The sequence below is a fragment of the Eucyclogobius newberryi genome, unplaced genomic scaffold (assembly GCF_026437365.1).
Source record: "Eucyclogobius newberryi isolate DKJ021-1_F unplaced genomic scaffold, fEucNew1.0.hap1 SCAF_1, whole genome shotgun sequence".
In the NCBI taxonomy this organism is placed as follows: domain Eukaryota; kingdom Metazoa; phylum Chordata; class Actinopteri; order Gobiiformes; family Gobiidae; genus Eucyclogobius; species Eucyclogobius newberryi.
In genome coordinates this window covers 4554224-4577087 of record NW_027315723.1, presented here as the reverse complement: position 1 = coordinate 4577087, position 22864 = coordinate 4554224, and the positions used below count along the sequence as shown (strand labels likewise).

The 22864-nt window shown below is 39.2% G+C and overlaps 1 protein-coding gene across 1 annotated transcript; it reads left to right on the top strand.

The window, feature by feature from the left end:
• Nucleotides 1–655: 655 nt before the first annotated feature.
• mrpl39 (mitochondrial ribosomal protein L39) lies at nucleotides 656–21069 on the top strand. Its single transcript, XM_072443893.1, has 10 exons — nucleotides 656–810; nucleotides 2815–3021; nucleotides 3553–3692; nucleotides 4811–4910; nucleotides 9164–9231; nucleotides 11721–11833; nucleotides 12849–12914; nucleotides 13481–13634; nucleotides 14490–14537; nucleotides 20910–21069. Exons 1-10 carry the CDS (start codon nucleotides 774–776, stop codon nucleotides 20964–20966), a joined length of 990 nt encoding a protein of 329 aa, XP_072299994.1. The 5' UTR covers nucleotides 656–773; the 3' UTR covers nucleotides 20967–21069.
• The last annotated feature ends 1795 nt before the right edge of the window (nucleotides 21070–22864 follow it).

Below are 22864 nucleotides of genomic sequence, written 5' to 3'. Positions count from 1 at the left end.
AATCAAAATATGCTAGAATACCGCATTGTCTATTCTAATAATAAATTTAACAACAAATTTTGGTTATTTGGTTAAGTACTGTTAACACATATATGCATTCATTTTATTAGCGCTTCACATTGAATCAAACAGATACAATATGCCATAATCTTACTATTAATTGCTAAATAAATGAACCAGGACAAAAACAGGTCAGATGATCAAATAAAAGGGATTAAACTAGAAAATTGTTTGCATTGTTGAGTAAAGGACAGAATATTTTAGACAATGAGTCTAAACGCCACACCAGCTTGAGCAGGACTTAAGCTCAACCATCTCAGGATTGACCCAGGACCAAACTAAAAAAGCTGAATAATATAGTTAGGTGTAAACCAGGACTTTGGACAATGCAAATTGTCCTGGGTCTTAAACAGAACAAGATTACATGACTAAACCAGGACTAAACCTGGACTACCTCAAGTCTACTCAAGTATTTCTTCATCTTTTGCACTTTGCTAAACAAAGCTTAATAAAAATGTGCCAATAGATGACTAATGTCTTGCTTTATATGTATATATTTCTGCAGTCTAACAGCGCCCCCTGCTCCCCAGTCCTCTGCACTTCATCCCGGAACTATAATCTCACTGTTTGTTTCCGCCCGGCTCTAAACCAGGTGCAACTCCAGCGTCAGGCATGGCGTCCTTCATCCAGCTCCAATAACAAGGAATTTTCATCATTTTTGTGCATTTAGAAGCTTGTTTTTGTGCCTTTTTATTGTTTTTTTTTTTTTCAGAATGACGACAAGAAGCGCGTGCATTCTTCTCCAGCGACGTAAGTCTTAATTTTAGTGTCATTTTGTGGCGATACAGGAGGATAAACCGGATCGTTTGATAATATTATATGTATTTATTGCACAAACATTTGATGCATCTTAATTTTGTCCAAGGTTCTTCTTTTTGGATGAAGGTTAAATGGTCTCTACCTTAAGAAAATTAACGTATTGAATTATGGATAAAGTTATGGATAGCTAATGTCATTTTCAAGTTCATACAAAGTGTCCATGTGTTTATTTGTCAAATATTACCACCGATGTAACGTGTCTGGAAGTGTTTTTATGATGGTGTTGTGGACTAAATTATAGATTATATTATAATGGACTACTTTATTGAGGAGTTGTTCTGATCAATGCAACAATATCAAATGTAAGGAGCTAAAATATTTTAAAAGCTTATTTAAAAGCAATTGCAAAACATTTTTTTACGGGCCATAAAATTAATCTGGACTAAGTCATAATTTAATCACAGACATTTATGGGAGCTGCTACAAGCGGGAAGGAAATCAGCATTTGCTTTTAAAATGTTTTAAATAATGACTTTGCCCAGATAAAATAAGGCTTTTTATACTTGTATTACCTGAAGAGCAGGGAAACATTTTATGAGGGTGTATCTATTTAACTTTTTACGCATTTTAAATAGAATAAAATTGAATTGTATATTTTATAAACGTGTTTTTGAGGCGTGAACCTCTGGAAGAAAAGGCAGTGCCAGGTACGACTACAGCTTGTCTGCTAATTTGATGATTTTTTTTTTTACATTGAGCTTTTTTTTAATACATTATCAACCAAATAAATGTTGAAATGCCAAGAGGCTTCTCGATAATCCCGAATATAGTGTGTTATGGATTTAAATCAGTCTGTTCTTTTTTAACATTTTGATGTAAATATGCTGCCGTCTTTGTAATAAGAGATATTTTGGCATGTGTTTTAGAGCTTGTATAGTTCAAACAATGATGAGCAAAACACAACTGTAATTATTTTTTTTATAGTCGTCAGGTCACCATAAGTCACTTATGAGTTTGTAGTGAATTTAAAATTGGCCACTCATATCAGCCCTAAAATATAGTTTATAATTGAATCGGAACCATAATAAACAAACTCAAATGTTGCATATGTCAAACCACAATAGCGCTCTTATCATTGTGTCATGTATCAACAAGTTAGTATGCTAGCTGTTTTTATTTTATTTTATCTTTATTTATTTTCCCCTCCATTCCTTATTAAGAAATGAGAGGTTTTGTCTATAGGAGTTTTTGTTTATAAGAGTTATGTTTATAAGAGTTCTTCTATTAAGAGTGTATTTTAAACTTCCTATAAGTTATCCGTCCTTTTCCTCTGTATCTACTGCGTTGCAACAATGGAATTTCCCCATGTGTGGACAATAAAGGAATATCTTATCTTATCTTAATATTGAAGGGGAATCTAAATATGTTAACCATTACTATATTGTACAACCAACAATATTCATTTTAGACTGTGTCACACTTGGGTTAACTCCTTATACACACAACACATAGTCTATTGTCCCATTTGAGACACTCACTGCTCCTTTTGAGACAGTCTTTGATAAGGATGGACACCTTCAGCGGCTGCAGACTTCAAGGCCACAGACGTGCGGAAGAGCTCAGGGAAGAACACTGGAAGGAGGCGTCAACCGTCATATTCCGCCTAATATCTGAATGTTATAAATATACAGCAGAGTGTTCGGCGCGATTCTGGAACGCCCGTGTAAGTCGCCGGTCACATTCGCCTAGGGACAGATTCTGTAAGCGCTCCGCTATCTGTATTAGTCTTGTACAGGGCAGGGATTAAACATCTGATAGATTTTAACTCTGATTCATGCATTTTCTTTCATAAACGAGCACGGCAACAATATGAACTTGTGGACTGGTTATCTTGTCCAAGCCGCTGGTACATGTGCTACAAAGCTTGAAAACTCTTACACAGTAACTCCGTGAGGACCTTGAGTTATTAAAGGTTTTTGGTGTCTTTCTCTCCAGGCTTTGCGTCTGCTGTTGCTGCCGTCCGTCCTTCCGCCGCTGAGGCCCGGAGTCACAGAAATGAGGTGTTTTCGAGGGAACAGAGCCGACAGAGGGCGCTGTTTCCTCGAATTGAGAAGATTGAGGTGTCCTTGCAAGGCCCAGGGCTGGAGGGGACGGTGCTCATCATGAATAAAGGGATGTCCACTCCACTCAGCTGTGCACGACGTGAGTTCACACAAGTATAAGGCTGGAGGATTTGGTGAATTGCAATTTGTCTGCTGTATTACTAAACTAATACAGGAATCCCATGTTTGTACAAGCTTAAAATACAGGGTTAGTTCATAAAGACTTAAAGGACTTTTCTTTTTCTTTTCTTTTTTAAACTTAACCATGTTATAACATTGTTCCTCAAAAAACACCGCATTTCAATTTCCCCCGCATTTTTACGAGAAAGGTAGAGCTCTGAAGGTTGTTTCTGCTTTGGCCATACATCCTCGCCAGGTTCGTTCTGAGGACTGCAGTCAAATGTCAATCATTGCCACAGTGTGCTTGTCATCATGCCCCAGACAGGGTGATTAAATAGCTTTTGAGGGTAATTCCTCCCACTGCTGCCAGTAGCTGGTGCGTTCATATTTAATCTCAATATACAGAATAATGCTTCTAAAACATGAGATGCCAGAACAGGTTCTCAAGAGCGTGCAAAGGCCAATAACAATACAAACATTACACAGTTTTAAAATGTTACCTTGTGTCCAGATGTGACGGAACATCACGTGAACTCTTCAGTCTTGGCTCTGGTGGATGAGGAACTGTGGCCGCTTCACAAACCGCTGACCGACTCCTGCTCTCTGAGACTGCTCACCTTTAAAGACCAAGACCCCACTGCTGTCAACCAGGTACTATTGTGCATAATGTGGTATTCCATTATTACAATAACATTTTATGGGGTTTCCGGATTTAAAAAAGTAAAATAAAACTGCGTACAGAGCAGCGTAAAGTAAGTATTCAGGCCTTGAGTCAATGTGGAACTACTACTCGCTGCAGTTACAGCTGGGGTAAAACACATGGTCTGGGAAACGAGGCTTGGGACGGGAACTGAGAACTGGCTCCACATTTTTGCTCCTTAACGATTCCTCTTCTCGATGCTGCTTTGGGCCACTCTGTCTTTAATTGTCGCGTCAGCGCTCTTCTCTTCCTCCTTCACCACAAGCAAACATTTTAGCGCTCGTGAAGCCTGCGACCCACTGCACGTCGCGCAGGGTCTGTGTGGATGTAATAAGGGATTTTACACACGTGGCAAAGGAGCGCGCACATACGTGTGCTTCTGCGCGCACATACGTGTGCTTCTGCGCAAGCACATACGTGTGCTTCTATACGTGTACTTCTGCGCGCACATACGTGGGCTTCTGCGCGCACATACGTGTGCTTCTGCGCGCACATACGTGTGCTTCTGCGCGCACATACGTATGCTTCTATACGTGTGCTTCTGCGCGCACATACGTGTGCTTCTGCGCGCACATACGTGTGCTTCTGCGCGCACATACGTATGCTTCTATACGTGTGCTTCTGCGCGCACATACGTGTGCTTCTGCGCGCACATACGTGTGCTTCTGCGCGCACATACGTATGCTTCTATACGTGTGCTTCTGCGCGCACATACGTGTGCTTCTGCGCGCACATACGTGTGCTTCTGCGCGCACATACGTATGCTTCTATACGTGTGCTTCTGCGCGCACACACCAGGGCCGTGACCAGAGCGCAGGTAAGAGACCGACTAGAACATCCTGCGTCGTGTGAATTACAGTGACAGAAAAGCCCTTAAAGCCTTGAGTGTCTGTGGGTAACGCAGAGTGAACTGAAAGTATAATAATGTCATAATGTAGCCTACACGTCTAACTAAAGTCACTCAAATTAGATCAAATACATATACAATTAGCAACATAAGATTAGTAACTGTATTGATAGTTGTTTAGTTACATGTTTATTACATGTTTATTACGTGTTTCTCTCTCAGGCTTTCTGGCGGTCCTGCTCGGCTCTTCTGGGTCAGGTTTTAGAGACGGCCTTTAAAGACGACTTCTCCGTGGAGCTGCTCCGGTCTCCAGAAGTCCCAGGTACAAGACAAATTTGATTTCTGTGGATATTTATGTTGAATATCAATCCAATTTAGTGCTGAATGGACAGTTTTAACATTAGAACTCCCAAGGCCGTCAGTTTGACTGTTGCGCTCTGGCGACGACGTCATCAATAGAATGATTCTTCTAACTTGCTAAAAATTGGTCTCTCAGCCTCTTTAAAACAAAAGAGTCCATTAATCATTTGTATTATTTTGTTTGTATCATAAAAAAATTGGCAAATTCACTCTGAATAATAAAAATAATATGTTTTTTTAAAAATTTGTATATTAAGTCATACATTTATTCAACATGGGAATATATAGGGAAATTATAAAATAAATTACAATAAAATATTATATTTATATCTAATTATTACAATAAACTTGCTCATATGTCAACAAAATTACAGACACAATCTAACAAAGAAATGTATGTTTAGGCAACAAAAAGCAAGATATTTGACATTTACACATAATTGTTCATTTCTAAATCATTCTAAATCATCAAGTATAAATTTGGAGAATATAATTTTAGACAATGAAAAGAACATATTTTACAAAAGATTTTTCAGTCGGCTATAAAAGTCATTACAATAAACGTGAAATATAGGGGCGGGTCTAAATCATCGAAACACTCAATACAATAAACAAAATCTAAGAACATAATTACAGCAAACGGCAGCACGCTCCTTCTTTCGACTTCTGTTGATGGTTCCAAAAGGACATGAACAGGGGCCGCGGGCTGTGGTTTTGAGCATGTGGTTTGCTCTGAGTTTGTTGGTCAGCTCAAAGATGAACGTCTTCGCGCTGCTGCTTTCACTGAGCACTTCCTCAGCATTTGCTCCAGCACGTCCTCCTCGACCTCGGTGCGGTCGTAATAAAGCACAGGCTCTGGCTTTGCTTCGGGGGCCGCTGAGGGTGCCAGCAGATGAGTGCACCCTGCTCATAATGCACACATTTTTCTTTTCTTTTTCGCCTTGGTACATGGTCAGGGTGGTGTGCGCGTTCTTCAGCACTTTGGTGGAGAACAGCGGCTTTTGGGCTCGGGGGGGGGGGAGCACACTTTCACCGAGACGCTGACCTGGCGTGCGTGTCGTTAGATGCGGTTATACGAAGGGCGTCATCGCGATTCAGGAGACATTTTCTGCGTTCGGGGACGGATAACGCGGAACACGCCTTGTTGACATGGGCTACGTAATATCCGGTTAAGCATGTCGCGTTTTTTGCGTCACTTCTGGGTTTATGTGATTGGTTCTGTCGCTGCTCTAAACTCCGCCCCAGGAATTGAAACGCAGCGGTCGAGCCTCAGATCCTCACGGTTCTGTAAAGTCGTCTGTCAAAACGTGTTGGGAACGGCTGCTCAGGCAAGATATCTGCTGCCAGCCAACACTTTATGCCAAACTTGTCTGGTTTGTTTGCCATGTATTGTGTGAACGGGCATCTGGCTTTGGTCGGGAGAAGCTGCTCGTCCACAGTGATGTTTGTAGCGGAGGACGGTTAGCCGGGGGAGGCCTGTGTTTTTTGTGTCTCCTTCTGATCAAACCACAGGAAAAGGTTAATTCCTTCCTCAAATGCATTTTCCCTTGAGCGACACTAAAGGTGACGCAACACTCGCGCGACACCGTCATCCACGGGAACAAATGACTATTTATCAGAGCCGTCAAATTGACTGGCGTGGGAGTTAGAGGAAGGATTATTCAGAACTCGTGTTAACATTATTTATTTCAGTTGAATTGCAATAAAGGGATGATTTACACACGGGTAAAGAAAAAGTGAAGAGCCCCAGAATCTGAAAGAGTAAGAAAGAAAGAGTAATCAAGAGTCGTATCGTTCTGAAAATCATCAAATTGATGACCTTGGGAATTTTAGTCCTGGTCTAGTCCAGATATAGTTTCTTGTTTAGTACTGGTTTAGTCCAGATAGTTTCTTGTTTAGTACTGGTTTAGTCCAGATATAGTGTCTTGTTTAGTACTGGTTTAGTCCAGATAGAGTTTCTTGTTTTGTACTGGTTTAGTCCAGATATAGTTTCTTGTTTAGTACTGGTTTAGTCCAGATAGAGTTTCTTGTTTAGTCCAGATATAGTGTCTTGTTTAGTACTGGTTTAGTCCAGATATAGTGTCTTGTTTAGTCCTGGTTTAGTCCAGATAGAGTTTCTTGTTTAGTCCTGGTTTAGTCCAGATAGAGTTTCTTGTTTAGTACTGGTTTAGTCCAGATATAGTGTCTTGTTTAGTACTGGTTTAGTCCAGATAGAGTTTCTTGTTTAGTACTGGTTTAGTCCAGATATAGTGTCTTGTTTAGTACTGGTTTAGTCCAGATATAGTGTCTTGTTTAGTCCTGGTTTAGTCCAGATATAGTTTCTTGTTTAGTCCTGGTTTAGTCCAGATATAGTTTCTTGTTTAGTCCTGGTTTAGTCCAGATATAGTTTCTTGTTTAGTCCTGGTTTAGTCCAGATATAGTGTCTTGTTTAGTCCTGGTTTAGTCCAGATATAGTTTCTTGTTTAGTCCAGATATAGTGTCTTGTTTAGTCCTGGTTTAGTCCAGATATAGTTTCTTGTTTAGTCCTGGTTTAGTCCAGATATAGTTTCTTGTTTAGTCCTGGTTTAGTCCAGATATAGTTTCTTGTTTAGTCCTGGTTTAGTCCAGATATAGTGTCTTGTTTAGTCCTGGTTTAGTCCAGATATAGTTTCTTGTTTAGTCCTGGTTTAGTCCAGATATAGTGTCTTGTTTAGTCCTGGTTTAGTCCAGATATAGTTTCTTGTTTAGTCCTGGTTTAGTCCAGATATAGTGTCTTGTTTAGTACTGGTTTAGTCCAGATATAGTGTCTTGTTTAGTACTGGTTTAGTCCAGATAGAGTTTCTTGTTTAGTCCAGATATAGTGTCTTGTTTAGTACTGGTTTAGTCCAGATAGAGTTTCTTGTTTAGTCCAGATATAGTGTCTTGTTTAGTACTGGTTTAGTCCAGATAGAGTTTCTTGTTTTGTACTGGTTTAGTCCAGATATAGTTTCTTGTTTAGTACTGGTTTAGTCCAGATAGAGTTTCTTGTTTAGTCCAGATATAGTGTCTTGTTTAGTACTGGTTTAGTCCAGATATAGTGTCTTGTTTAGTCCTGGTTTAGTCCAGATAGAGTTTCTTGTTTAGTCCTGGTTTAGTCCAGATAGAGTTTCTTGTTTAGTACTGGTTTAGTCCAGATATAGTGTCTTGTTTAGTACTGGTTTAGTCCAGATAGAGTTTCTTGTTTAGTACTGGTTTAGTCCAGATATAGTGTCTTGTTTAGTACTGGTTTAGTCCAGATATAGTGTCTTGTTTAGTCCTGGTTTAGTCCAGATATAGTTTCTTGTTTAGTCCTGGTTTAGTCCAGATATAGTTTCTTGTTTAGTCCTGGTTTAGTCCAGATATAGTTTCTTGTTTAGTCCTGGTTTAGTCCAGATATAGTGTCTTGTTTAGTCCTGGTTTAGTCCAGATATAGTTTCTTGTTTAGTCCAGATATAGTGTCTTGTTTAGTCCTGGTTTAGTCCAGATATAGTTTCTTGTTTAGTCCTGGTTTAGTCCAGATATAGTTTCTTGTTTAGTCCTGGTTTAGTCCAGATATAGTTTCTTGTTTAGTCCTGGTTTAGTCCAGATATAGTGTCTTGTTTAGTCCTGGTTTAGTCCAGATATAGTTTCTTGTTTAGTCCTGGTTTAGTCCAGATATAGTGTCTTGTTTAGTCCTGGTTTAGTCCAGATATAGTTTCTTGTTTAGTCCTGGTTTAGTCCAGATATAGTGTCTTGTTTAGTCCTGGTTTAGTCCAGATATAGTTTCTTGTTTAGTCCAGATATAGTGTCTTGTTTAGTCCTGGTTTAGTCCAGATATAGTTTCTTGTTTAGTCCTGGTTTAGTCCAGATATAGTTTCTTGTTTAGTCCTGGTTTAGTCCAGATATAGTTTCTTGTTTAGTCCTGGTTTAGTCCAGATATAGTTTCTTGTTTAGTCCTGGTTTAGTCCAGATATAGTGTCTTGTTTAGTCCTGGTTTAGTCCAGATATAGTGTCTTGTTTAGTCCTGGTTTAGTCCAGATATAGTGTCTTGTTTAGTCCTGGTTTAGTCCAGATATAGTGTCTTGTTTAGTCCTGGTTTAGTCCAGATATAGTGTCTTGTTTAGTAATGGTTTAGTCCCAGTTTAGATGTGGTGACGTGTGACTGCAACCTCAGACTAGTACTTCACTATGACAACTAGAACTAAAAAGAACAGTGTATATTAACTTCTCTTGTTCCAGTTCTTTCAGGAGCGTTTTGCTGTGATGCGGTTCTCGATCCACAGTTGGACTCGTGGACGCCCTCTGAGGTTGGTCCAAACATGTTTTTAAATGCAGGCGCTCAAGTCAAACTAAAACCGCTTTAATTCTGCAAAACAACTGCAGTCTAAACTCACACCAGATGGATGTGCAGCATTATAATAAGCATCAATTAACGAGCTGTGCCCTCTAAACGCTCTAATCCCCTCATATATAACGCTTATAACCAAAGAGATGTTTGTAGAATATGTTGTTCTCTTGATTTTATATTTTTTGTTGAACATTTGGGATGATTTAAATTGGGACGGATCCCCTTGGGACAAAAACGACACAAACTTTCTATAACCACTAGAGGTCATTGTAAACCTTGACTTTCCTCATTCATCTCTGTGTTTCTTCCCTTCATGATTTAACTGGTGATGTAATCCCTTATTCATCCAAGAGAGGACAATTATCACATTTATTAGAGGACACATATTATGCAAATGTGACTTTTTCATGCTTTTAACCATGTTATACTGTGGCCTCCTCATCTATGGTATGTTTTTGACGAGGTAACAGTGTGTAACAGTGTGTGTAACAGTGTGTAACAGTGTGTAACTGTGTGTAACTGTGTGACCGGTCATTTGTCCAGGAGAGTTCATGGATAAATATTCAGTGTTTATGGAAAGATGTTTGGGCTCATCCATTCTCAGACAAGATCCACAGACTGAGAATGACTGATGAGAGCTGAAACGTCTTGTTTTTCAGATGACTACAGTATTTGTCTTTCATTTTTTAATCTTGTTTATAAGGTTCTCTTCTCCGAACCTCAAAAATCACTCAGTTTCATAGAGTAAGTAGAAATCCAAACTCATTCAGTGCAGTTTTTAAGTCCACACACCGTCTCTGAATGTGTCCTGCGCTTACATTGTGTTCACAACAAACACAAAGCTCTATTAGCATCGTTCACGTTGCCTAAGGGCTTAATTACGTCTGACGGAGGGTGCTCCACCTGCTCATCCAAAACATGTGCTTTGTCAAGTGTGTTCTCCAAATGAAGACGTTACTTTAAGTTTCAAAATGGGAAATACTAAAAGCTTAAAAGCCAATTCAAGCCTCAAGAATGCATCAAGCCCAATGTATCTGATATTTCCTGTAGCGAGTGCAGAGGCTTTCATTATTTCTCTCCAATGTGCAACTGTGTCAACACTTTTACATCCCACTAGTCTCTTTCTGATAACATGTATTTAGTCGAGACACTTGAATAGTATGGAATCTGAAATGGTGGCCAGGTCGTTGGCATTCTGACCTCTCAGTGAGAAGGTCCCTGGTTCAGTTCCAGGGCTGTGGCGTTTGTGTGAGTTTAGGACATGTTCTTATAAACAAGGGGCTAAAGTCGCATTTGAATTCTCCCTATGACTGAGCTAACAAACGGCTCCAGCGATCTAAAAATATCATGCTCTTCCTTCCAGCTTTTATTGAGTCACTTGTTCAAAATAGACTCTTTTGTTTTACTGTGGGTTGAGCAATTTTGTGAAAATATCTAATTGCAATTTTTTCTGACAAGGACCGCGATGGCGATTAGATCCAGCAGCATTAACGTTGGAGAGAAGAGTGAGATCTGAAGAGCTAAACAAACACGAGGAGCTCATGCATTTCAGAACATGTTTGTAGAGGTTTAAACTACAGGGTTAAAGCTTTTACACGGAATAAAACACAGTGGAGACACATTTAGTTCTCAAAGAGGACGTTAAATAACCAAAGAAACTCCAGAATATGTGATTTACTCATTGTGATAATCTGTGATTCATTTTGCAACCTTTATTTTGTGTAACGTTTGATTGAATGTTTGAATTGTTATGGGGACAGTGTGATCCCACCAATATTAGAATCTGAAGAGAGGCAGGAAACAGAATATTGGAATAAAATGTCTCAAATACTTGACCGGGTTTACACAGGAGTGAACATGAGACAGGTTTAGCACAAAACCAGACTAAACAAAGGTTAGTCGGTGACTAAACCCGGACCAAACTAGGGCAGAGCTAGCTCTAAGTCATGACTAACTAAGGTCTAAACTAGTGCTTGAACCAAACCACGACTAAACAACAGATAAATTGACCTAACCAAACCATTTTTTTCTTAAATATGTTTTACCTTAATTGTGTGAACCAGGATTAAAGCAGGATTAAGCCAGGACTGAACCAAGGATAAAGAAGGTCTGAAACACAGAAACCGCATCAATGCATTGCGACTAAATTGGGACTAAATTGGGACAAAAGCAGGACTAGAACATACAAAGTCTATATCGGGACTAAAAGGAAAAGCTTTACTTGTTGGACTGACCATGACCAAACCAGGTCTGAAGGCAAAAAGTGGTCTGGACCTGGTGTGTCTCAGTACAGATAGTTTATTGTCTAGACTTGGTTTGGTCCTGTTCTAGTCCAGTTTGAGTCAGAGTCTTGGCCCACTACCAGGACATGATCTTAATTATTGCCATATTAATGGAGGTGAAAAGTGTACGAATGACTGCTAAACCTCTCATGTTCTTTCTCTTCAGGAGGCGCTGCGTTCACTGACCCGCGGGGCGCTGCTGCTCATCCACCAGGACCTGCCCTTTGAGCCTCTGGACGTGTTGCCTTCAGTTGCCCTGGAGGTTTTCTCCCACAGCAAGTAAACGCACCACCGCTCCCTCCACCACAAGCTGTCATTTTACACTTGACTGACTGATGTGGGTCGACAGGTTTCCTATTGCCTTTGAATGAACCTGGAGCTGTGAAGGATTCAGTTAGAGTTATTCGCCTTAAACACTGCTCTGAGGTGGGGCGGGGCGCCATTAAAGAGCACCACCTGCCTTTCTCCCGGGAGATGGTTTTACTTAACTAGAGTCTAACCACTCTGCCACTGTGCCATCCCATTCAAACCACTTTAGAGTAGCAATATCAGTATAAAACGAGACAAAACGGAATCGTATGCCTTATTTGACACTAGTCTTTAGTCTCTAAGATAAGATAAGATAATCCTTTATGGTCCACACATGGGGAAATTGCGGTGTTGCAACGCAGTAGATACAGAGGAGAAGGACAGATAACTTATAGGAAGTTTGAAAAAAACACTCTTAGAAGAACTCTTATAAACAAAACAAAAACTCTTATTAACAAAACTCCTCTCATATCTTAATAGGGAATGGAGGAAAAAAAGCAAATAAAAAGATAAAAATAAAATAATATAATAAAGTAAAGTAAAAATAGCTAGCATAAGACTAAATAATACTAATACTAATGGTAAGTAAACACTCTTATTTACATCAGTTAAATGCACATGAATATGGTCTTAATTGCTTGTGAGTATGACAGTAATTGCACATGAATATGACGGTATTGCACATGAATATGACGGTATTGCACATGGTTAAGTCAGTATTGCACATTAGCTATTTTTTCAACTTGTATTATTTTGAAATGTTCTGTAAATGTCTGTCTTTTCTGTTGTGGCTCTATGTTATTATTATATTGTAATTGTGTGAGCGACTTTATCAGAATAATCAAGTCTACCTTTAATGAACACCATGGAACCTGTCGTTACTTTAAATGGCTTCATTACCATAACAACTGTGTCCTGTATAATCTGCCCTTCTGCTTCTCCACAAACCAAAGCCCTCTGTGACTGAATGGTGCTTTTGTTTCAGGCACAAACTGGAAGAAGTAGAAAAGACGGCCTCTGAAAACCCCACAGGCACAGTTCCACTCTACAGGTGACAAAAAACCTATTTTACATTTGAATTAAAGGTGCACTATGCCTCCGGCGGAATGGTTACACAGTGCTCCTTTAAATATCAGGACAAGGAACTCATTGTATCTTCTATTTGGAGACATTTGCAGTTTTTTTTCTTAGGATCAGAGTCTAAACTACAGGGTTAAAGTTTTACCACCAGATCTGAACCGGGTCAAAAACGGGAGCGTTCTGTGTCTAAACGAGGGTTGAACCAGGTCTAAATTAGGACTCACAATTGCTACATCAGTTCTAAATAAACCTACAAGAGGGCAAAAAAATGTGGATTAAATTGACTCTAAATTCAGCAAATATTTGAACTTGAGAGGAATCCACCAGGACCACCAGAGAGGCACGTACCACAGTTTGAGAACCACTGCATTAGGCTATCTTTACAAATAATACGCTGATGAGAATAAAATACAGCGAAGACGAAAAAATAATAAAAACCAAAGATACATCAATGTACTTTTTCCTGATATTTAGTAGAATGAAGTCTATTTTTGACAAGTTTCACCATTTCATTTACCCCCTGGTCATATTTTGCAGATGTGGCGACCATGTTCTTCTGTCCAGCGGCCCCCTAGTGGCCAGGACCGGCCTGTGCTCTCAGTTCGAGGTGACCGCGCTCCACAGTTTGGGCAGCGGGCCGTGGGGCCTCCATCGCCGGGCGCAGGGCCTGTCTCTGCCCTCACAGCTGCAGGTAAACACTAACTGTGGTCATTTTAAACATGGCTCACCTGAAGAGTCTCATGGAGCGGCAAATTGGACCCTAGAGCCCAGTTTGGATGTAAATGCGATTCTTGTTCACTTAAGTCCCTTTTATACCTTTTAAGATGCACTAAAGGGACTGTTTCTCTGTCCAGGCATCTCACAGGTCTTGTTAGTGTGATGTCATTAGGTTTTTAACTGTAGTTTAACTTTGTGGTGGAGGAACTTTATGAATGAATTAGCTCCTGAACTGTCAAAATGCAGATGTTTTGTCCTTTGTGAATGCTTAATGTCTCTTCTGTCAGGACCAGGGCTCGACTAAATGTGACTAATCTATAAAACATAATCATAGTCGTATTTTCATCATCATTATCTGGACATTATTCAATCAAAATGTCGAAAAAGACTAAACGATTTCTAATTTCCATCAATAATAACACTTAAGCACCTTTGTGGGTCAGAATCTGGCATATTTACAGTGACATTGACTTGTTCCTCACATGTTCATTAAAAGGCACTGTCCCTATCAAATGAATAGAATTATTAATATTAATCTAGAAGCTTCAATCAACCTTTTTATTTGGTTGATATTGTATTTTAAAAGTGAGAAATTGACAACTACTAAAATAATGGTTACTTGCAGCCCTTGTTGGGACTATAAACTATGAATAAATGTGAATAGTGGTGGTCGGTTGAAAAGATATTTGTGGATTTTCTGATATTATACATAATACGGCCCCTTCTCCTAATCACTTTCTTCACTGTCTTGAACACTGTTTTGTTTTGGCTCTTTGCTCGCTCATAAACTGTAATAAACTGTGTCCTGATTGTGGCTGTTTCCTTCAAGGCTCATCACACAGTCTGGAGGAAGTTGAGGAAAAGAGCCGAAAAACTGGTATGAAAATGATTATAATGTGCAGTTTATTGTTCTTTTTAGCTCTGTTTTAATTTGTTTTTTATTTTATACCTTAGCTCAAAACAAATCAAATCATTTTAAAGAATTTAAAATGTTGCTTCAAAGGAAACATTTTTTTTTTCATCAGTTTAATCTAAAACACACGAAAAACTAACCCTTATCCTAGTATTTTATTCTCAGTAATTATTTGACTTTTGGAAATATCACTCTATTATGACTAATTCATTAAATTACCATAAATTATAAAGGCCCTGGAAGTGGCCTTAAAAGTGAGTTCACATCTGATTTCTCCGAGTACAAAAACCCCACTTGTTTTATCCTCAAGTTTGGATCTTACGACAATTTTTATCTCTTTATTTTGGCCTGAAATCAAAAAGAAGAGACTTGGAAGGACAAACGGTTTGAAAGTGTCTGTCGCATCCAAATAGTGGAATGTTTTTGGCGACATTTTCTGCGTAAATTGTGGAAATTAAAAGTAGGCTAGGAGTTAATTTTGGATTTAGAGCGCGCAAGCTACATTTTCTGGCATCCTCCCTCGTTTTATTAATAGATAAGCTTAATTTTGACATGGTTTGCCGTTTGCAACGTGACCTAAATTTTAGATTAGTACAAAAATACACAATGACGGGGGGAAAACCATAAAACATGTACACGAGTTGAAGATTACAAAGCGCTGCTAATATTTCAGGTAAGGATTATTTTTCAGGATGGAGTACACAGGGGCATAGCAGAGACAATATTTACAACAAAAAGAAATGTGCTAAAATGTGCCTGTATATGTCTCATTGAGGTTAATGTATCGCACAAAGAATGGACTGTAAAATGTGCCACAAAAGTCACTTTACTTTGTTTGAAACCAGGACACAATGAGCACTTTCACGATGGGCTCGGCTAATTCTAGTTTAGTGCTGGAGGAAAACTTGCAGAGTCTTGCTAAAATAAATCTAAATTAAAATATCACACAGCGAGGGTGAGTTACAGATGGATTATCACTGGCAGCATGTTAAGACCCGGGATGTGCTTGTAGCGAAGCTTAAAGTGAACATAAATGGTGTTATTTTAACATCAGGTTAGCACTAGCTTTGAGACAGAAACGCCACTGTTATAAACACAGGTTTTTCCATGAACTTCAATTCATTAGTGTCTGTACACGCAAAAGTCAAAGAAATAAAACACACAGGAAGTCGACTTGAACCTGAGTCTTCGCGCTGCAGACATTTTCTTATCCTTTTGAGCTAAACTTACCTGTACCCGTGTCACGTCACTGTCACGTCACTGTCACGTCACTGTCACTTCACTGCTCAGTCCAGGTCCTCCATTACACACTGACTAGCTCAATGCTGTTAAATGACTGTATTTCTAACTAAGATTTAATCATTAGAAACGTGAACAGAGCCTCGGCTACAAACAACAACTTGCCTCTAAAAGACAGTTTTTAGATAACATTTTGAAACGACCTGCAACCATCCAATATCCCCGCACATGTTTACTCAGCGTGGTTTGAGGACGACTCTGCATCTTCACTCACCGTTCCATTCTCTCTTCTGAGGCGACCGTAACTGGCCGGACAGTGTCGTTGCAGAGATGACAAAACGTTACAAAAGCAGCAGAAGCAGCCGTGTCAAACGTCTCCTTTATCATGCACAGATTATTTGCAGCGCTGCACGTGTGAAGAAATAATCTCATTTTAGTTGCTACTTCTCCTTTGGGCGCTGGGAGAAGAACTGTGTCTTTGTCCAGGCAGGTTTTCATCTGTCCTCCTCTTCCTCTTCCTCTTCCTCTCCTCCAAACAGTCATTTCTAATCTTCAGTGATCATTTTTATTGGAGAGGTCTACGGTTAATCCTCTGTCTGTAAAATCTTATGATCTGGAGCGGAGTTCAAACTTCGGAGTCTTTTTTTTGTCTGAAATGGCACTGATTTATATTAGGCAGACAGACATAAATTGTCTGTTTGCTGTAACCTGACCCAACATTTTTCAAGTGGGTCGGTCGGTAGGCAAATTCTTCTTCTTATTTTTTACTTTGAAGGCAAAAAAAAATATCCAAATTTAATTTATTTGCTGGGTGTGTTTCAATCCCAGAATGCAATGCGCAAGTCAAATTTAAATCAAGCCACACCATGATAGAGAGTGACATGAACTATGGCCGGTTCAGTGGCGCTGACAGAGGCAAACCCACTTGTAAAAGGCAATATGGGTTCCTTCTTGTGCGTTCTGTTTTATTACAGAAGCATATGGAGGACCGAAAATGAAGACGCAAATGCGTTGCGCGATGCGTTTGTAGAATTTTGGGATGTAAGATAGATTTAGCAAAAAAATAATAGAATTTGGCGTTTTTTCAACAAAATGCATATATTTTTTCTTCAGTCGGCTAGTTTTATACCGGGTCGGTCGGGTAACGGCAAACAGACATATCATTTTGCTCAGCCTAATGTTCAAGAAATGAATATTGAATATTGAATATTGAAATATTCATATGAATATTGAAACTGAAAGCCAAATTTAGTTCTAATAAGACAAAATAAATTTGGAATAGAAAATTGTGGTTGATCAATAATAGGAGGAAGAAATTACCAAGCACATATTTTGTGGCCAAACCCAACTCTTTCCTGATATTGATCTTCATGTATATTGTGCAGCTCACTAGTATCATGAGTCTGCAGGCGTCCACCATTTTGTCCCCTCGGTGTTGTAATCAGTGCAGAGGCGGCAGTGGCTCAGGTGAAGGACACTTTGACGACGAGACATAGTAAAAACCTAGAGGACTCGCATTAGCAAATGACTTCATGGAGAGGACAATATCTGTAACGGGCAAACGCTGATAAACCGTGCGATCAATGTGGACAATTAAAGCGACGCCGCATCGCCCGTATAATGAGCTAATGTACACGGACCAAATGTATAGAGTGGGAAGAAGGAGGAAATGTTGTTGTTAAGGTATATAATGAATGTCAAGCTTTTGATAATGACCTATGTGTGTAATAGTAAATGAATACTTACAGTGGCAAAAGCTTTCAGGAGATGGGGCGGGTGGTTTTTCCTCATTGATAGATCACTTTTTTTTATTTGATAGTATTTTTGTCCAGCTATAAGCAAATAAAATGACTTTCAAGACTTAATTTAATGAACAGATGAACAAAACATCAATTTAACACGAACAATAGTCACATTTCTTCCTCCAAAGCCTAAATTCTGCTCCAAACCACATGATTTTACCGATGATTATGTGAATTGTTGCTCAGCTCCACTGAGATAAATGAAAACTATTAAACTCTGCAAAATACTAATGCTACGACTGCTTTATTTATCAGATTTATCCATTTATCAGATTTATCCATTTATCAAATGTATCCATTTATCAGATTCCAAACTACTTCTACTATTATACTTGCTGTAGTTTGTGTTTTACATTTGGGTTCTTTTCTTTTTACTGAAATTAGCCTTAAGGGATTTGGAAGTATAAGCCACTGCTGCTGCTGCTACTGCTGCTACTGCTATTACTATTACTGTTACTACTTCTGCTACTACTGCTACTACTGCTACTGCTAATGCTATTACTAATGCTATTACTATTACAATTGCTACTACTGCTACTACTGCTTCTGCTACTGCTAATGCTATTACTATTACTATTACTGTTACTACTTCTGCTACTACTGCTACTGCTAATGCTATTACTAATGCTATTACTATTACTATTACTACTGCTACTACTAATGCTATTACTAATGCAATTACTATTACTATTACTACTACTGCTACTACTGCTGCCATTGATAAGACAAATTGTACATTCCTTAAGTTTTAACCTTCAGTTTAGACATTTCCCATGAGAAATCAACAGATGAATTATGTTTTTCAACATGACACATCTTCTCTCTAGAGTTCAAACGGTAAAATGTGGCGTTCCTCTCTCAGACAAAAGTAGAGCAGGTTTTCTGGATTATTCTCTGGTATTCTCATTCTCATTCTCCAGAAGTGTCCAAAAGGAAAAGCACCTGACCTGGTCTGAAGGACACTTCGTGTGATTCAACAAAAACGTGTCAAAAGCAATAATATCGTAGCTTTTCCTTTGCTTTTTCACCCAGACAGTCCATATTCCCTTGACTGTCTGAAGTCCTGTCTTTAATATAACCCTCCTCTGTCTCCTCGACGCCTATCTTCTCGTCTCCTAGTTCCTCATCTCCTTCGCTGTCTCCTTGAGTTAATAGCTTTGTGATTTGGGACAGCAGCCGCCTCTATCCGTGAGATTGAAATGTTCCCGGGCGTTGTTAATGAAGTATGAGATCATTTTGGTTCAATGTGTTTTTTAAAAGACGTACAATAACAAAACTCCATCAGATTTTGATGTTGGATAAAAGTAGTCGAATTTCTTTACACAACAAATGGACTGTTTTCACGATCGTTTAAGCGTCCGTGCAGGTAGAAGCGTGTATAAATAGAGGTTGCACCGTGTAATTGGGTTCAAAATGGCTGCAGTCATCAAAGTCCATTAGTCGCATTGTGTCACTTAAAGGTGCACTATGTAAAGTTAAAGGTGCCCTATGTAACGTTACTGGTGGAGAGGTCAGCCCTTGATTGTGTTAAGGTTCTCCATGGAGACGAGCAGGTGACTCCACCATGTCAAATTACAGGTCGGATCTGTGGAGAGGCAGTGTTATTCGATGTAGTGTTGAGCAATGAAAATGCTCAACAATAAATGCAAGATGGATAAGTTTCAGTCCAGGTAGAGGTGTTCGTTTGTTCGTTCTCTAGTTTGTTTGTTTGTTTGTTTGTTTGTTTGTTTGTTCGTTCTCTAGTTCGTTCGTTCTCTAGTTCGTTCATTCTCTAGTTCGTTTGTTCGTTCGTTCTCTAGTTCTTTCTCTAGTTCGTTCGTTAGTTCTCTAGTTTGTTTGTTCGTTAGTTCGTTCTCTAGTTCGTTTGTTCCTTCTCTAGTTCCTTCTCTAGTTCATTTGTTCGTTCTCTAGTTCGTTTGTTCGTTCTCTAGTTCGTTCTCTAGTTCGTTTGTTCGTTCTCTAGTTCGTTCTCTAGTTCCTTTGTTCGTTCTCTAGTTCGTTCTCTAGTTCGTTTGTTCGTTCTCTAGTTCGTTTGTTCGTTCTCTAGTTCGTTCTCTAGTTCGTTTGTTCGTTCTCTAGTTCGTTTGTTCGTTCTCTAGTTCGTTCATTCTCTAGTTCGTTTGTTCGTTCGTTCTCTAGTTCTTTCTCTAGTTTGTTTGTTAGTTCTCTAGTTTGTTTGTTTGTTAGTTCGTTCTCTAGTTCGTTTGTTCGTTCTCTAGTTCATTCTCTAGTTCGTTTGTTCGTTCTCTAGTTCGTTTGTTCGTTCTCTAGTTCGTTCTCTAGTTCGTTTGTTCGTTCTCTAGTTCGTTCTCTAGTTCGTTTGTTCGTTCTCTAGTTCGTTTGTTCGTTCTCTAGTTCGTTCTCTAGTTCGTTTGTTCGTTCTCTAGTTCGTTCTCTAGTTCGTTTGTTCGTTCTCTAGTTCGTTTGTTCGTTCTCTAGTTCGTTCTCTAGTTCGTTTGTTCGTTCTCTAGTTCGTTCTCTAGTTCGTTTGTTCGTTCTCTAGTTCGTTTGTTCGTTCTCTAGTTCGTTCTCTTGTTCGTTTGTTCGTTCTCTAGTTCGTTTGTTCGTTCTCTAGTTCGTTTGTTCGTTCTCTAGTTCGTTCTCTAGTTCGTTTGTTCGTTCTCTAGTTCGTTCTCTAGTTCGTTTGTTCGTTCTCTAGTTCGTTTGTTCGTTCTCTAGTTCGTTCTCTAGTTCGTTTGTTCGTTCTCTAGTTCGTTCTCTAGTTCGTTCTCTAGTTCGTTTGTTTGTTCGTTCTCTAGTTTGTTCTCTAGTTCGTTGGTTCGTTCTCTACCGCTTGTTCTCTACCTCTTGTTCCCGTTGGGGGTGGCGTGTGACTAGAGCCTGTCCCAGTGACTTTGGGCCTTAGGCGGGGCTCACCCTGGACAGGGGCCGGCTCGTCACAGGGTTCACACAGACACAGACACAGACACATTCGCTCTCACGTTCATTCACGAGGGGCCAATTTACAGTTTGCCATTTTAGTGATGATACTAGAATGATTAGAAAGCGTCTGGTGATGGTGAATATACTTTAAAAACGCAGAGAAGCACTTCTGGACTACCACCTGATGATGTCACAAGGTGGAGCCAGGCATTTTGAGCTCTGTAGAGGAAAACGGACTAAACACAGGAATATTAAAAACGTGTGAATGAAGCGAAACACAACTCCAGGTTTGTTTTTGATGAGAAATGTGATATGAAAACCCCCAAAATGTAGAATTTGCCATTTTATGTCTGACCTACATAAATCCAATGAATCGAATAATGAAATGTCCATGTTTCTTTGTCTGTTACAGGTGGAAGTTCCAAACTCTGACATGACTCCGCCCACTTCTGCTGCTCCCAGCCAATAACTGTCAGCTAAATACCAATATGTAATAAAGGTTTTTAATGATGTGATAAAGCTAAATATAACACCTTTGTTTGCCACAGTTTGAATATTGATTCAAATGTTCTGAAATGTTCTGCTTAATATACAAAAGTGAAAACTCAACTGTTTTGTTTGATTTCATTTCTTGAGTTTGGCCATTGCAAATCATTTGTCACAGTCAGATGTTTATTCTAATTGTTTTAATACATTGATTTATGTACTTAAGTCCTATGATTTGAGTATTTTGCAATCTCTATGATTTTTGTTGTTGATGGTTCTTCTTAAAGTCCTGATCCTGGAAAAGTGGATGTAAATATTCCAGTTTGTTCCTGTAAAATTAAGCTCTTTAACTACATCAAACGCTCAAATGTTCAGAGGATCTTTGTTTGGAGGAACATTAAATCCTCTCATTGGCCTTTGACTCAGACGCAGTTTATCAAGTCGAGCCTCGAGTCCTCAAAATAGTGATTAAACTGTGTATTTTATGTAAGAGATGCGTTTAAATCAGGGGTGGGCAAACTACGGCCCGCGGGCCACATGTTTGTCTTTATAATCCGCCCCGCCAAACATGCCAAGTAATATTTTAAAAAAATAAACGTTTTTTGTTTTCTTTGTCCTCAGGCATCTGTCTGCACTTGTATCCTTAATAAATATGACGTGAAATGAATTAAATAATATATTCAATAGCCTATATTTGACCGAAAAGTGACATTTTATTTGATATAATTTAAAAATAATAATTTACACCAATGATCACGGGCCGGCCCTCCGCTACTTGCCTGGATTCGAATATGGTCCTTGGAGGAAAATAATTGCCCATCCCTGGTCTAAATACTTCAATAAAAACAAAACACTACATTTGAGGCTTTCCCAGTATAAAGTGTAGTATAGTAGTACTCGTAATATCTCTTTAGGGCATATGTCATGAAGTATGAGGAAATGAAGGACTGTTAGTTGTATTTTAGTTCCTCAGTTAGTTGTTCCTCCTGTGCTGCTGCATCTTCTCTTCTCACGTAGTAAAAATGTTTCCCAATCGGTCAGTGCCACTTTACGACCTTTATTTAAACTCTGTCAGCATTTGGACCGTAACAATAACCTCCTGTGCAAAAACATGTCACTGCTGCACACGACGGCATACTTGTGTAGTACTTGTGTAGTACTGCGTGTACTTTGGTGTACTACTTGCAGCTGTTTAGTCTGCGGTGAAGGACAGATGGTGCGATCGGTCAGAGGCAGCGTGTTTTGCACCGTTCTTCCCATCATGTGTCGCAGTCTGGAACGTGATATGCCGTGTTGTCACTCTTGCTTTCGTCCTAAGTGTTTTCAGAATCGAAATGGAACCGAGTGGACTATTTTGCAACTATCTTTTTAACGACGACAAAACTGAGGCGCAGTCATTCACGCCTCTTGCTCCCTGTCAAGTCAGTGTAAAAAGCTGGATTATGTTTATTTGTCATCGTAAACCTTTATTTTAGTTCATACTTGATGATTACTGCAAATGCCAATGTGCCGCTTCAGAAAAAGTACCTTAACAAATCACGTTTTATTGCAGTTAAACACTAATTCGTTGCTTTGTTGTTTACTTTTTTCCCTACAGCTTTTAAACATCTACAAACACCTGCGATGGGTAATTTATTTGATTTTTTAAAAGTGCCATTACATTAATATGGTGCAATAACCAAACCAAACGTGCACCAAAGGTAGAATCCTCCAGCTGAGGCCCTGACTAGACCTCTTTAACCCAGCGGCATTGTAGGATGGGTCAAATGCAAATACTAAAGTGTACACACCTTATATATCGACTGTCCCTCCTGTATATTCCGTATACAATGACTCGAGTCTTTGTACGTTGGAAATGTTCCTCATTTTGTCACGTCTCTT